Genomic DNA, 14,314 nt, shown 5'->3' with positions numbered 1-14,314 from the left:
GATTACCTTCTCCTCCTTATTTATACCTCTGGCAGACGCTCCGTCGTCGCCGGAACATTAACTATGTACCGGGTAATGTACGTGTGGTCAGAATGCTACACTGACAGTTCCTGTGCGTTTTGGCCTGACCTTACCATGAGTTTTATGCGGTTAGCAATACCCCTATAAGTGCATTTGTTTTCCACGCTGACAGTTCCTGTGCGTTTTGGCCTGACCTTACCATGAGTTTTATGCGGTTAGCAATACCCCTATAAGTGCATTTGTTTTCCACGCTGACAGTTCCTGTGCGTTTTGGCCTGACCTTACCATGAGTTTTATGCGGTTAGCAATACCCCTATAAGTGCATTTGTTTTCCACGCTGACAGTTCCTGTGCGTTTTGGCCTGACCTTACCATGAGTTTTATGCGGTTAGCAATACCCCTATAAGTGCATTTGTTTTCCACGCTGACAGTTCCTGTGCGTTTTGGCCTGACCTTACCATGAGTTTTATGCGGTTAGCAATACCCCTATAAGTGCATTTGTTTTCCACGCTGACAGTTCCTGTGCGTTTTGGCCTGACCTTACCATGAGTTTTATGCGGTTAGCAATACCCCTATAAGTGCATTTGTTTTCCACGCTGACAGTTCCTGTGCGTTTTGGCCTGACCTTACCATGAGTTTTATGCGGTTAGCAATACCCCTATAAGTGCATTTGTTTTCCACGCTGACAGTTCCTGTGCGTTTTGGCCTGACCTTACCATGAGTTTTATGCGGTTAGCAATACCCCTATAAGTGCATTTGTTTTCCACGCTGACAGTTCCTGTGCGTTTTGGCCTGACCTTACCATGAGTTTTATGCGGTTAGCAATACCCCTATAAGTGCATTTGTTTTCCACGCTGACAGTTCCTGTCAAATCAAATCAAATTTTATTTGTATAGCGCCAAATCACAACAAAATTCATCTCGGGCTGCCTGTTGCCATTACTGAAGTATGCGGCTCTCGATTTTCCGATTATTTCCCTCTCTTATTTAATATTAATGTGCCTCCACAGTCCGATAAACCCTCTGTTCCTGCTGGTATCAGACGCTCAATCACCTCTTCAACAGTAGGAGAGTTTTCTACTTGCTTCAATAATTCCGGTCTGTATCTGATGGGTGATGTGTCCTCCTACATCCATCCTGAGGAAGTATTAACTCGGTTAACCTCCACCTGTCAGGATATATTGGATTCTATAGCTCCCCTCCGATGTAGACCGGCTACGTCAAAGGTCCTTGGCTAAATGACTTAACTCGGGAACATAGACAAAGATGTCGTAAAGCTGAACGTAAATGGAAGAAAGACAAACTTTATGTTTCTCTTCGCCATTTCAGGGACTGCTTGTCGGACTATCAGAAGGTGGTGAAATCTGCAAAATCGAATTATCTTTCTAACATTGTGGTCAGAAATCGTCACAAACCTCAGGTTTTGTTCTCTACAATCAACTCTGTTATTAGCTCATGTAATCCTACCTCTCATCCTGAGGCATCTGTTGAAATATGTGAGGGTTTTCTACATTATTTCACTAACAAATCTGCTAGCATTAGGCAATTCTCCACTATCACTTCTTCTGACCCAGCTGACCTTCCCCTGCCTTCTGCTATTTTTGACCAATTTGAGACTGTTTTTTTGCCTGTGTTATCAGAAGTGGTTTTACAAATGAAAACATCTCACTTTTCACTTGATTTCCTGCCAACAAGATTATTCAGGGATGTTTTTGAGGGGCTGCCTGTTGCCATTACTGAAGTATGCGGCTCTCGATTTTCCGATTATTTCCCTCTCTTATTTAATATTAATGTGCCTCCACAGTCCGATAAACCCTCTGTTCCTGCTGGTATCAGACGCTCAATCACCTCTTCAACAGTAGGAGAGTTTTCTACTTGCTTCAATAATTCCGGTCTGTATCTGATGGGTGATGTGTCCTCCTACATCCATCCTGAGGAAGTATTAACTCGGTTAACCTCCACCTGTCAGGATATATTGGATTCTATAGCTCCCCTCCGATGTAGACCGGCTACGTCAAAGGTGGAACCTTGGCTAAATGACTTAACTCAGGAACATAGACGAAGATTGTCGTAAAGCTGAACGTAAATGGAAGAAGGACAAACTATGTTTCTTTTCGCCATTTCAGGGACTGCTTGTCGGACTATCCGAAGGGGGTGAAATCTGCAAAATCGAATTATCTTTCTAACATTATGGTCAGTAATCGTCACAAACCTCAGGTTTTGTTCTCTACAATCAACTCTGTTATTAGCCCATGTAATCCTACCTCTCATCCTGAGGCATCTGTTGAAATATGTGAGGGTTTTCTACATTATTTCACTAACAAATCTGCTAGCATTAGGCAATTCTCCACTATCACTTCTTCTGACCCAGCTGACCTTCCCCTGCCTTCTGCTATTTTTGACCAATTTGAGACTGTTTTTTTGCCTGTGTTATCAGAAGTGGTTTTACAAATGAAAACATCTCACTTTTCACTTGATTTCCTGCCAACAAGATTATTCAGGGATGTTTTTGAGTCTATTGTGCCTAGCTTTCTGGCCCTAATTAATTTATGTTTGACTACAGGCTCAGTTCCAGATGCTTTTAAACAGGCAATTGATCCTTCAGTGTTTTCCAATTTTAGACCAGTGTCCAAATTATCTTTTATGTCAAAAGTTTTAGAGAAGATTGTTCTTATTCAGCTCCAGTCTTTTCTGGCAGATAATGGCATTGAGGAACAATTCCAGTCTGGGTTTAAATCAAAACACAGTACTGAGTCTGCGCTGTTAAAAATTAATGATGACATTTTGTTGGCCAGGAACTCTGGGGATCTAGTTCTGTTGGTGCTTTTAGATCTCTCTGCTGCCTTTGATACAGTGGATCATGAAATCCTCATATTTCGCCTGGAACAGTGTATAGGAATTCATGGTACTGTTCTTAATTGGTTTAGTTCTTACTTTACAAATAGAAGTTTTTCAGTTATTATTGGTAACTGTTCCTCCTCCTTAACTACCCTCTCCTGTGGTGTCCCTCAAGGGTCTGTACTCGGCCCAACTCTCTTTCCCCTGTACATGCTTCCGCTGGGATCAGTTCTAAGGAAATATGGGTTCTCTTTTCATTGTTATGTGGATGACATCCGGATATACTTACCATTAAAAGCAGCTGGAGGGACGTCTCTACAGCCACTGTTTGACTGTTTGACTGACCTGAAAGCCTGGCTGGCTCAGAACCTTTTAAAATGAAATGAGGATAAGACTGAGTGTGTTGGGGTGACCATGCTTATATTTTTGCAACTCCTAAATTGTGCAATGGTTTACCTTTTAATGTTAGATCCTCTACAAACTTGACAACTTTTAAATCATTGGTTAAAACATATTTATTCACTTTGGCTTTTAATACATAATGCTGTCTTATGCTTCCTTCTTTTAACTGGTGTACTTGGTGTTTTTTATGTTCCTATGTTGTTTTATTTCTCTATTGATATTTTTTACTCTGGATTTGCATTGCCGTGTAAAGTACTTTGGTCAACCAGATGTTGTTTTTAAAGTGCTATACAATTAAATTTTGATTGATTGATTTTTGATTGAGTCACAACACCTCTTGTTCTATGATCCTTAACAGAACACAAGGGCTATAATCAAGACTATTCAGGAGCATGGTGCTGTTTTTTCAGAGAATATTCCTCATGTCTCCATTCTCCACAATATAGATGTACCTGTAACTATTCTGTTTGTCAACAACAGTAAGCTTGCACACAAGCTCAGGTTTAATTCATGCAAGAAAATAAATAATGTCCATAAATAATGTTGACCACAGAAGACACCCAGGAAAAGCCTACACAGTGGATTCTGATGGACCAAGTCAAGAGGCTGTTCTTCAGTTATACCTAAACACACGACCGTGTTAATCTACTTTTATTCCATGTTCTACTTTTGCTACTGTGTACCATTCACACACATCCATGGCCTGGCTTTGTTTTCTATCCCCACATTTCAGGAACTTAACCAGTTGGCTATTATGTGTTTTTGACACACAGACTCCAGGAGCTTAATGAACATGTGCAGCCACTCCAAATTCCACCAGGGAAAAGACAGGGGACCCCAGCTTCCTGTTTTCCCCTCAGTGCATGTTGCAATGTGACCCAAGACAAGCTGCTTGGTAGCACAATGAGCACGGGTGTGATTCAGCTTCCAACAGGCCTGTTACCGAAGATTACCTCAGTGTTGTTTAATAGTGTTATCCAGACCACAACAGAATGTCGTTTTATCTGAGTAACAAGTCAGACACTTTGCTCACTGACAACTTCAAAAATGTCAGTGTAATTTCTGTGAATCTGTTCCTGGCCACTGCCCAGTCAGTGCAGGTGAGGTCCATGAGCAAGCACAGCTGCCACATTCAAACTTGCATTCAGACACGCACCAGCAGGCACGTATGGCCCCCATAGATAGATTGATAGTAGTGGGGGGAGCCGAGGGCTGCGTGACTGCCCTGAAATCAAGCCAGCTTTAACACAGCGGACACGCTCTCAAGCCCACAGTCGTAGTAACATTTTATGTGACAAGCATTATAAAGGTGATTTATAGAGCGCATGTGTGTTGGGCTGAATACTTTCCAAAATATTTAGCCAGAGGAATTTGGTCTGCATTTTGAAATCTGCCTGGTTGTTCACATTGTCTCTACATTGACTGTTAAAAAAACTTCCTCTAAAAATGAGCATAACAAATGGAAACCTGTGAACTCTCAGAGGGCCTGACAAGCACAAGGGTTGCATGCTGCAAGCACACACATATGTATTGTTGTTTTTAGGGATGGTGTTTTATGTATGGCACTGACCTCTGGCTTGTTCAGAGCAGACCCAGGCCACAGTGCCTGCAAATAGCTCCTAGCTTTGATGTACATGCCTACATGTAGAGTTAAGTGTGCACAATTCAGAATTGGGGTTTTGTACAAATGTGGATTTTGGACCCAAATGCATGACAGGGCCATAAGGAAATGAAGAGGAACAGGGATTTCTTATCAATAAAAAAGGAGGTCTTATAATAAACAGACGAACACTATGGCAGGTGCTGCGGCAGACAAAGCAAAAACTAATCACCTAATGTAAACTGAACATGAGGGCCCTCAAGCTGAACATCAGAGTTACACAATAATACAAAAGCTTGGACAAACTTCTTCAGCTACCAAAAGCAAAACAGGTAACATCATGAACATGCTATCTCTTAGTGAACACAAAGGCTTTTTGTAGGAACAACACCTGGTGAACTGAAGGCTGCAGAACATGTAGACCAAAAATACTTTTGAACCAATATGCATTGTAAGGTGAAAACCTACATTAATAAGAGACTGTGAGATTTGATTGTGCTATCCTCTATTCTTATAGAGCCATTCATGCTTAGGTGAATTACAGGCTTTTAAATGTTGTGTTGTTAGAATCCAGAAAAAAAGAATGTTAATTGCTTGCTCTAACAATACAATGCAACAAATTACATCTAACAAATAATAGATGTCACTGAATAATAGTTTAAATTTTATTGCCACCAGTCACAAGACCATGTCTGATGGGACTAGGAGAAAATGACCTACTTCTCCCAATTTTCATTTCTCATGCTCAAGGCCTTTTTGTATCTTGACAAACAACTCAACCAGATCACTTTTTTCCCTCTACACCCTCTCCCCACCATCCCACCATAGTCAGTAACCCAACCAACATCTGGGTGCTGTTCTAGAGTCTCAACATCGACAGTAAAGCTCATTTGGCTTACAGACAGTCAGTAAAATAGAATTCACAGAAGATTTAGCAATTAAAACTGGCAATATCATATATACTTACAATACACCACACTGTCATTAATATAAATCCTAAAACTTTACAAAATTAGGAAACACCAGCGGCGGGCCGTGCATTTGGTACCTGGGCCTTCAGTGGAGACTTACCCAACTTATTTCACCTCCTAATACCATCACTATGATGTCGCAGTTATAGAAACCATCAATACCATACAAAAATATAACAAAGTGTGGTATTACAGAGATAGAGGCATTTTGCATATTGAGGGTGAATACCATTTTTATTAAAGCAAAAAATCCAGTTAAGACAACTCCCAGCCTCTACACTACAACCACAACTGTGCCATGTACATCATCTGGAGCAGTTCAGAATCAATGTCTATCTAATAACATGACAAAAACATAAAAGGTTTCAATAAAATTCATGAAACTCACCAGAGATGCTATTTATTTATAGACAAAATCCATCCTCCTTTCTTTGTGCAGGAAGACTTCAATGACTCTGTCATAAAAGTAATCTCTATTTCAGTTCCATCAGTAAGTCCTTTTCTATAGCCATGGAAGTAGCGAACAAACCCTTTTACTGGACTGAGACAAGCTAGCTAGCTTTTGAGTTGGCCGACCTCTCCTCACGATGACTAGCTTTTCTGGAAAAGTCCACCTTGAAAATGGATTTTTAAGTATGTCTGAGACCAAGTCAAGTTCTCCTCCTCCATCAGCCATTGTGGGCATAAAAAATTCTAACTCAAATGTATTAATGTATGCAGATCGCTACAGATGTGTTTTGCTAGTCGAACTTGGCTGTAACAAATATTAGAATTTAGGTTGAAAATGTAGGTCAGTGCTTCTGATAGTGTTTAGGCCAGCAGAGAAGGCCTTGCTAGCCCTGACAGCCTACCACTGGGAAACACCAAATCCCAAACAACACAATCACAACCTGTTACAGAGCACTGTCCCACATCTGGTACACTGCATTCTCATCAACTCTATTTTCATCTGTACTGGACTTGGTCTTAACACAACTACAACTACAACATGCTACAGTGGAGAAAATAATTATTTGATCCCCTGCTGACTTTGTAGTTTTGCCCACTTACAAAGCAATGAACGGTCTATAATTTTTGTCATAGGTTTATTCTAAAGGATAGAGACAGAATATCAACAAAAATTCCTGAAAAAGGACGATACAAATGTTATAATTTGTGGACCCAAATCCCTCCTAAGATGTGTGCAAACCTGGTAACCAACTACAAGAAATGTCTTACCTCTGTGCTTGCCAACACAGATTTCTCCACCAAGTACTAGGTCATGTTTTGCTTGGGGATCAAATGCTTATTTTTCTCACTGAAATGCAACTCAATTTATAACATTTGTATCATGTGCTTTTCAGGATTTTTTGTTGATATTCTGAATAAACCTTTGATAAAAATCATAAATCCTTCATTTATTTGTAAGTGGGCAAACCAACAAACCAACAAACTCAACAGGGAATCAAATAATTATTTTCCCCACTGTACACACTGCTAGAAAGCTCCAAGTCTCACAAGCTCTGTAAGTTATTTAAGGCTCTCCATAACATTACAACAGCTGCTTTTCATTTTGCAGCAGTATAAACAGTCACTCCCTACATTTTTCAGTTGTTTGTACCCAGGTGGCCATAGCTGGAATTCTTTTTTATCACAAAATTTCAATGAATAAAATCCACCTAGGTATTAGTCCAGCAAACAGTTTGTAATTGAGGAAAAAGTCCAAAAACCAGAGCAGTTTTATTTCCATCAGCATCCTTCATCTTTTGTTGTTTTATAGCCTACTTTACTTATATTCTGGTCCACTATTAAACCGGTCCCAGTGACGCCATGTTGCATTGTTTGCTAGGCTTCACACATCAAAAGAACAACTATTTACACATATATAGCTCTCTCATTGGTCTGACAACATGTCAATCAATGTAATCAGCCAACCCAGGCGGTGAAGGACAACCGAACTTGCTCTGGGTATGCTCTAGCCAGTCAGTGGCTGTGGCAAAATGGCTGACAGGCTGAATAATCAATAAAATTCCAAATTCAGAAACCTATGACGCAGCCTGGAGTCTGAGTTTCCTACTTTGCTAAAGAACTCTTCAGTGATTTGTTGTGATTCATTTGAAGACAGCTAATTAAATAATTGGTAAATTGTTGTTCATTTTTTTTTTAAATAAACAAGTAATTTATTCTGTTAATTTTATTAATTAATTCATTCATTTTATTAATTTGTACAAACATATCAGACACTGTAGCAAACAAATGGAGTTGTGCTTGGCAAAAACCTCACAGACAACAGTGAAGAAAGCTCATATTTAATGCCATCATCAACTACTTTGATAGAGAAGGGGCTGAAATGTGTGTATGTTACTCTAAAATGTTTATCACTCAGTATTTAATACTACAGGTTTTACAGTATGTGTCTTTTTATATGATTTTAAAAATAGGTCAGGTTCAGGATCAGTAATACTTGTTTTAACCTTCTGATTGTAAAATATAAAGAGTTACCTTTCAAATGGGCTATAAGTGTGATCAAAAGGGTGAAGAACAGTACCATTTTTATTTTGAGTACATTATTGTTTCAGCTTGTGCACAATAATGTCATGATTCTGTCCCATCGGCTTCTGTTCTCGTGCTTTTATTTTGACATTACTTCCTGTTTCTGTTTCAGCTCAGTTTCAGACTTTTTACTTTAAAACTCACTGTTTTCACCCAGATATAAGCAGCTTTCCCTTCACTGGAAAGCTGCCAGATTGTTCTAACCCATGTCAGACTTTCCAGCGTTTTCCCTTGTGCCTCTTTTTCATGTTTTGACCCCTGATTGTATTTTGACAATTGTGTTCTGCCTTGCCCTCCTGATTCAGACTCCTTTCTGTGTGAATTATTGGACTTCCCTCTCTGACCCCTCGTTTGTGGATTCGTCGGCTGTGTAAGTTTGCTGGCTCTGACCCTGGACTGTATTTTTGACCTGAGTTTGTGTTCCGTGTTTATGTAGTTCTCTGTATGGTTTTGTTGTTCGTGCTCTTATTAAAGAGACAGTTTTTCACTTATCCTTCTTTGGCTATGTAATTGAGGTCACCCTTGATATCATCGGCAGATTCACACGCCAATTCCTGACACAATATACTGTAAAGGGGTTAAATAAAATTGACTGGCAATTGTTGTATTTTCATGTGTAAACTGTGGTAAATGTACTTCTTACATAATGGAAAATAATTTAGTTTCAGTTACTGTTGTTTTGTCATTGATGAGAAGTGGGAAAAGGGATGCTGTGTGTGTGTGTGTGTGTGTGTGTGTGTGTGTGTGTGTGTGTGTGTGTGTGTGTGTGTGTGTGTGTGTGTGTGTGTGTGTGTGTGTGTGTGTGTGTGTGTGTGTGTGTGTGTGTGTGTGTGTGTGTGTGTGTGTGTGTGTGTGTGTGTGTGTGTGTGTGTGTGTGTGTGTGTGTGTGTGTGTGTGTGTGTGTTTTACAGTGTGTCTACACAACATACTCTCATCCCAGGCCTTTAAGTACTAATGCCTAGCAGCTTCAGTCCTCCATCTGTCTATACAAGATGTGTTCAGGTAGAGTACTGATTGCAGGTCACCTGCGTTTTAACAGCAGAAAAAACATTGTAATTAAACATAAGACAATACACAAGTGTAGAATTAAACTTTGCCACAAGAAACCTGTAAGCTGTATAGGGACTGTGTAGCTAACTGGAGTACAAAAGAAGTCAAGTGTGTATATGAGAGATAACATCAGCATAAGGAAAACTGACCTACATTGTTTCCTTGTCTCTAACCCTGTCTTTTAATTTAACAATAATATTTAAGTGAGAATTAGGAGCTGCAATATAAGCACAAACTTGTGCAAATACATTACACGATGAAACATGATCCATTTTCTTTCCAACAGGGTCTGTGTTAGTATATGCTTTCTGACTCGCTATAATGAGTTAGAAAGCATATATAATGCCTCAAGGTCTATACTTCTGTGACTGTAAAAACAATAGCCACATCACCAAGCTTGGCATCTGTATCATGACTTTATCAGTTCCAAAATAGCTTCAAGATGTTACTTGATGGAGAAGAAAACACTGGCATAAGGCAGCTGAAAGTATGCGACAGCCCTTTGTGAAGGAGCAGTGCTTCAGTCCACACGTCAGATGCATTGCAACACCTCAGAAAGTGGGTCTCCGTCTCTTACCAGCAACTATGTACAGTGAAGAAGAGTCAGGCTGAGAAATCTCAAGCATAACAGAGGAATAAACACAAGAGGGCAATAGTTTACCAGGATTTCTCCTATAAACTCAAATTCTATTGGATGAAATCTAGAACCTCAGATCCAAAAAACATTAAAACAGTGTTTTCTTCTCATATGGTCACTGACCCCTGTGGGCTGAACTTATGACCACTTCCCCAGAAAGAAATTCTGAGTCTGTTAAAATGTCTGAAATATGTTTGAAGAGAAAGATCAATGCCTGGGACAGGCAGATAATGGGACACCCTCCAGTCACTGTGCTGTCTGTCAAAATGAGCTCAAAGCAGCAGATTTAGGCACCAGATCCCTCTCATCTCTGTCAGAGGATCTTGTTAAAATACCCAGTACTGTATCTCCAATTGTTACAGCTTCATGCTTTATGGTGAGCCACTCTATGCCATTAATCAATCAATGGGATTGTTACCATATTTTGTTTCTAATGAAAGTTTCCACAATGAAAGGCACAGTGGCTTCTGCTCAAGCTTGGTCATTCTTTTCTACTTAAGGACGTGATGGATAGTTTATGGTATGAGAAAAGACCTGCTGTGCATTATGTCATACAGTACCACTACCATCTGTAGATCAGTGTGTGCAGCTCCTCTTTACACATACATCTCCTAATTTAACTGTGGCAAATTTGCAGTGAAGATGATTGGAGGGGAGGGAGGTCAGGGTGAACAGAGGGCGGGGGGATGGGGGAGATGGTATCAGACAAATAATGTGAATAATTATTGGAAACAATGTCCAGATAGATGGAGTGGAGCTAAATTATGAAATCATGTGCTTTCTTCCGATGCATCACCCTGCTCATTATACTTGAAGACATGCTTGGAAAAACAGGTGTTTCCAATACTGGGCCATTGTCTTCACGGTCCCACAAGCCTTTCATTTTCTGATGATGGTTCAGATATGATATTTCAGGGCTGAAGCCGAATGCATGATAGGAAGTGATTGAGGAGAGCCGCTCAGTAGACATCTGTGTAATGGATGCTGACTGGCCTCGGCTAACTCCTCAGAGTCTTTGTAACAAGAGGGGAGCCACAAAGCTGGAGGGATGATGGTGTTCAAATGATTACAAAAGGATTACTCTGTCTCTTTAAACAGGTGCCATATTTATGTGCATCAGACAGGAGCTGAGTGCAGTTGGCACAAAAGCTTTAGTTTTCATCCTCATAATAAACAAAACCAGCAGGGAGAAAAATCAACTTTTTTTGTCTTTTTCTTCTTGTTTGGTTTATGATCGATGTGTTGCGTCAGCATTTGAAGCACATGTCTCTGATGTGGAGAAGAGCAGATGTTTGTCTTCTATAAGCACAGAACTTTCTCTTGTGTGATTAATAATCATGTCATTAGTTTTTATTGTAGCCTAGAGGCTGATGCTGACTAATAAATCACAATTTCAAACTCTATTCCAAAAGGCATATGTGTTTTTAAAATAACTTATCAACCATTTTCAAAAGTTGAATATAGAACATCTGGCATCTAAAAGCATCATTATTTTGATGATCACCCACTATAAACACTATCATTTGAATTTCTTATGAACACATTACTTTGAATGAGCAACTCTTGTTTGCTCAGAGTTTTGGGGATAATATTTAAACAGCATGTTACCAATAAAGACACATTTTATATTTTCTTGAAGTTGAAAATGCAGTATGTTGCAAATGTTTGAAGAATTTATATTTTAGAGGTTTACAGTGAAAATCAACTACTAATGAGGAGAAAAAAATCAAAACCATGTACACCAATTGAAATGTTTATTGAGTGTTCTATGTGCTTGGCACCTGTGTTTACATTTTTTAAAATGCTTCAAAAAATTATTTTGCCATTTCCCTTTTTCACACATTTTATACCAGAACATCCCGTGAAATTGTTATATTGCTCAGTACTTAAATACACATCTCTACAACACACCAAAACATACTTTAGTTTTGCTATAGCTTCTTTTATAGCTTTTCACACTTCTTTTAAGCTTATGTTATTGATTGCATTCGCCATCTAATATAATCCACTCAAAAATAGTGAAGCCATTCCAGTCTATGAGGAAAACAGGTTGAAGTCCTGACCTCTCATGTGTACACCAGCTGGGAGTTTTGAGTCTGACGGCAGAGCTCCTCAGCTGACCTGACCTACTGTTCTGTGACTTACTGTGTCTATGTGTTCACCCTGTTTGGCACGGCAGTGCCAAAATACTTCATCTCCCACATGTATATGTGACCTTGTCCATTTGTCCCTTTCATTCCAGCCAAATCTTGAGACCATGATGACGAACCACTCACCCAGTGACATTTCTGCAACGATACAGCACAGGTGCTGTGTCAAGTAAAAACTTCTGGATCACAGCGAAGATTCTTTGGTTACATGATGTTATGACTGGATGGTCTTTGAGTCCCCAGAAAACAAGAATGAGTCACTTTAAAAGTGTGTTGCCATAACAGATTCAACTGATAACTGATAATCCTTTCTCAAACAGACCATGTGGGCTCATTTATCTCCTTCTGACACTGATGTGAGTTTGTTTCATTCCTGCCAGACAGTAAGTGTCAATTTGTTGTCCCAGTTTTTGTTTTATTGATACAAAGAAAATTAAATAATTGTTCTGATTCTGAGTAAGTGGTGGAGTGTCTTTAAACAAGATGAAATGATCTCGTTCTATGAGAAGCTTTCCTTTGTACCTCAGTACATTAACACTTCATGTAAAAGTGCCGACTCAACAACACCAAACCGGGTTCATAGATTAGAGATTTGCTTTTCAGCTGAAAGACTTTAGAAACATGAAGGGCTGTGAGGTCTACACCATGTGCATGGACATCTGAGAAGAGGAACTATACTGACGACCGTCACAGGAGCTGCTACCCTGTTGGCTGCTGGTGGTGTTGCCAATCATGTGCATAGTGTCCATGCTTCCATTGGACAGGTACTGTCGCTCAGAGAAAGCCCCAGCGGGAGAGGAAGAGCACAGTAAACCTCCCTGGGGCTTCTCAGGGCTGGCAGCCAGGCGGGGAGAAGTGGGGAAGCTGTATCCATACAGGTTGTAAGGGTTGTGTAGGGAGAAAGCATTGTAGGAGCCCTGCTGCATGTGGTGGTGGCTCCCACTGAACATGTGTGAGGAGGAAGGGGAGGAGCCAGATGAAGAGGATGAGGCAGAGCTGGAGCTGCTTCCAGCCTGCATGACATACTGAAGCTGCGAGGCTGGGAAGGAGCCAAGCTGACCACTGTAAGCATCCATCTTGCCTCCAGTGCCACCGCTACCGCCACCACCAGTCAGGGAGGCATGAGTGCTCCCCTGCATGCCAGCAGCAATCAAGGAGGAAGTCCTCTGTGGCAGGAAGGATTCAGAGGGCTGAGCAGAAGCCACAGCACCCCCTGCAGCCTGGAGGCGTCCATAGGAAGTGTCAGACAGGCCACCGTAGCCCTGCAGGGCTGCCATGTTACTGCGGGCACAGGCTGGGTACTCGGACAGGCCCAGGTTGCAGAGTTGACTCTCCCTGCAGCCCACATTGAATGTGTTGGGGGGAAGGTGGAAGGTTGGAGGGGAGCAGGAGGGAGACAGGAGGTGTGCTGCACCAGAAGGGGAGGGGGTTCCTGTGCTGGAGGTGGTGGGAGAAGTTCCAGTGCTTCCACCTGGAAAACACACAAATATAGAAAGAATGACACACAGTGCAATTTTATAGATACAGTACTTTACCAGGAGAAAAGAACAAGTTAATATAAAACAAAATCGAGTTTCAAGATGAGACCCAGTTCAGTTTGAGTCATGACCAGTATAAAAGTAAACATAAAATACAAAGTATTTTATAATTATCAAGAAAAACACAGAGCTTCTGTATGAATGAAACCCACCAAGGTGTTTCTGATGTTGGGGAGAATCATCCAAAACTGAATGAGACACAAGTCCAGAAAAAGCCCTACAAGTCCTGCATGTAAACTCACACGTTTCCATGACATGAGGCACTGTTCATCTTTAGATTCAAGACATCATGAAAATATTAATCAAAGAAAAAGTTAATTATACAGGAACCTAATGTCTTGGGTAATGAATTAATGTTTTAGGGCATTTATCATTTCCACATGTTGGAAAGATTTTCCAAGCTAAAGTAGTGATGAGCAAGATGGATCAAAATTCAAGTGTTCATGATGGATGGTTGTACATCAAACTGTAGTTGCTAAGTCTTTTCTTAAATAAACCACATACAAACAAGAGCATTTGGGTTATTGTGAAAAGAAAAGTGCCCATATTTTGACATAGGCTGACAACTTTTTCCCAG

General features: G+C 40.4%; 1 protein-coding gene across 2 annotated transcripts in view; it reads right to left on the bottom strand.

The window, feature by feature from the left end:
* Nucleotides 1–11,836: 11,836 nt before the first annotated feature.
* The window catches only part of tbx15 (T-box transcription factor 15), a 37,187-nt gene continuing 34,709 nt past the window's right edge, over nt 11,837–14,314 (bottom strand). For both annotated transcript variants that reach the window (XM_020586266.1, XM_020586267.1), the window contains exon 8: nt 11,837–13,670. In XM_020586266.1, coding sequence (XP_020441922.1) covers nt 12,838–13,670 — 833 coding nt within the window. In that variant the 3' untranslated portion in view covers nt 11,837–12,837. The remainder of the gene's footprint in view (nt 13,671–14,314) is intronic.

The sequence above is a fragment of the Monopterus albus genome, unplaced genomic scaffold (genome assembly GCF_001952655.1).
Source record: "Monopterus albus unplaced genomic scaffold, M_albus_1.0 scaffold401.1, whole genome shotgun sequence".
In the NCBI taxonomy this organism is placed as follows: Eukaryota; Metazoa; Chordata; class Actinopteri; order Synbranchiformes; family Synbranchidae; genus Monopterus; species Monopterus albus.
This window is presented reverse-complemented; position numbering and strand designations above follow the sequence as displayed.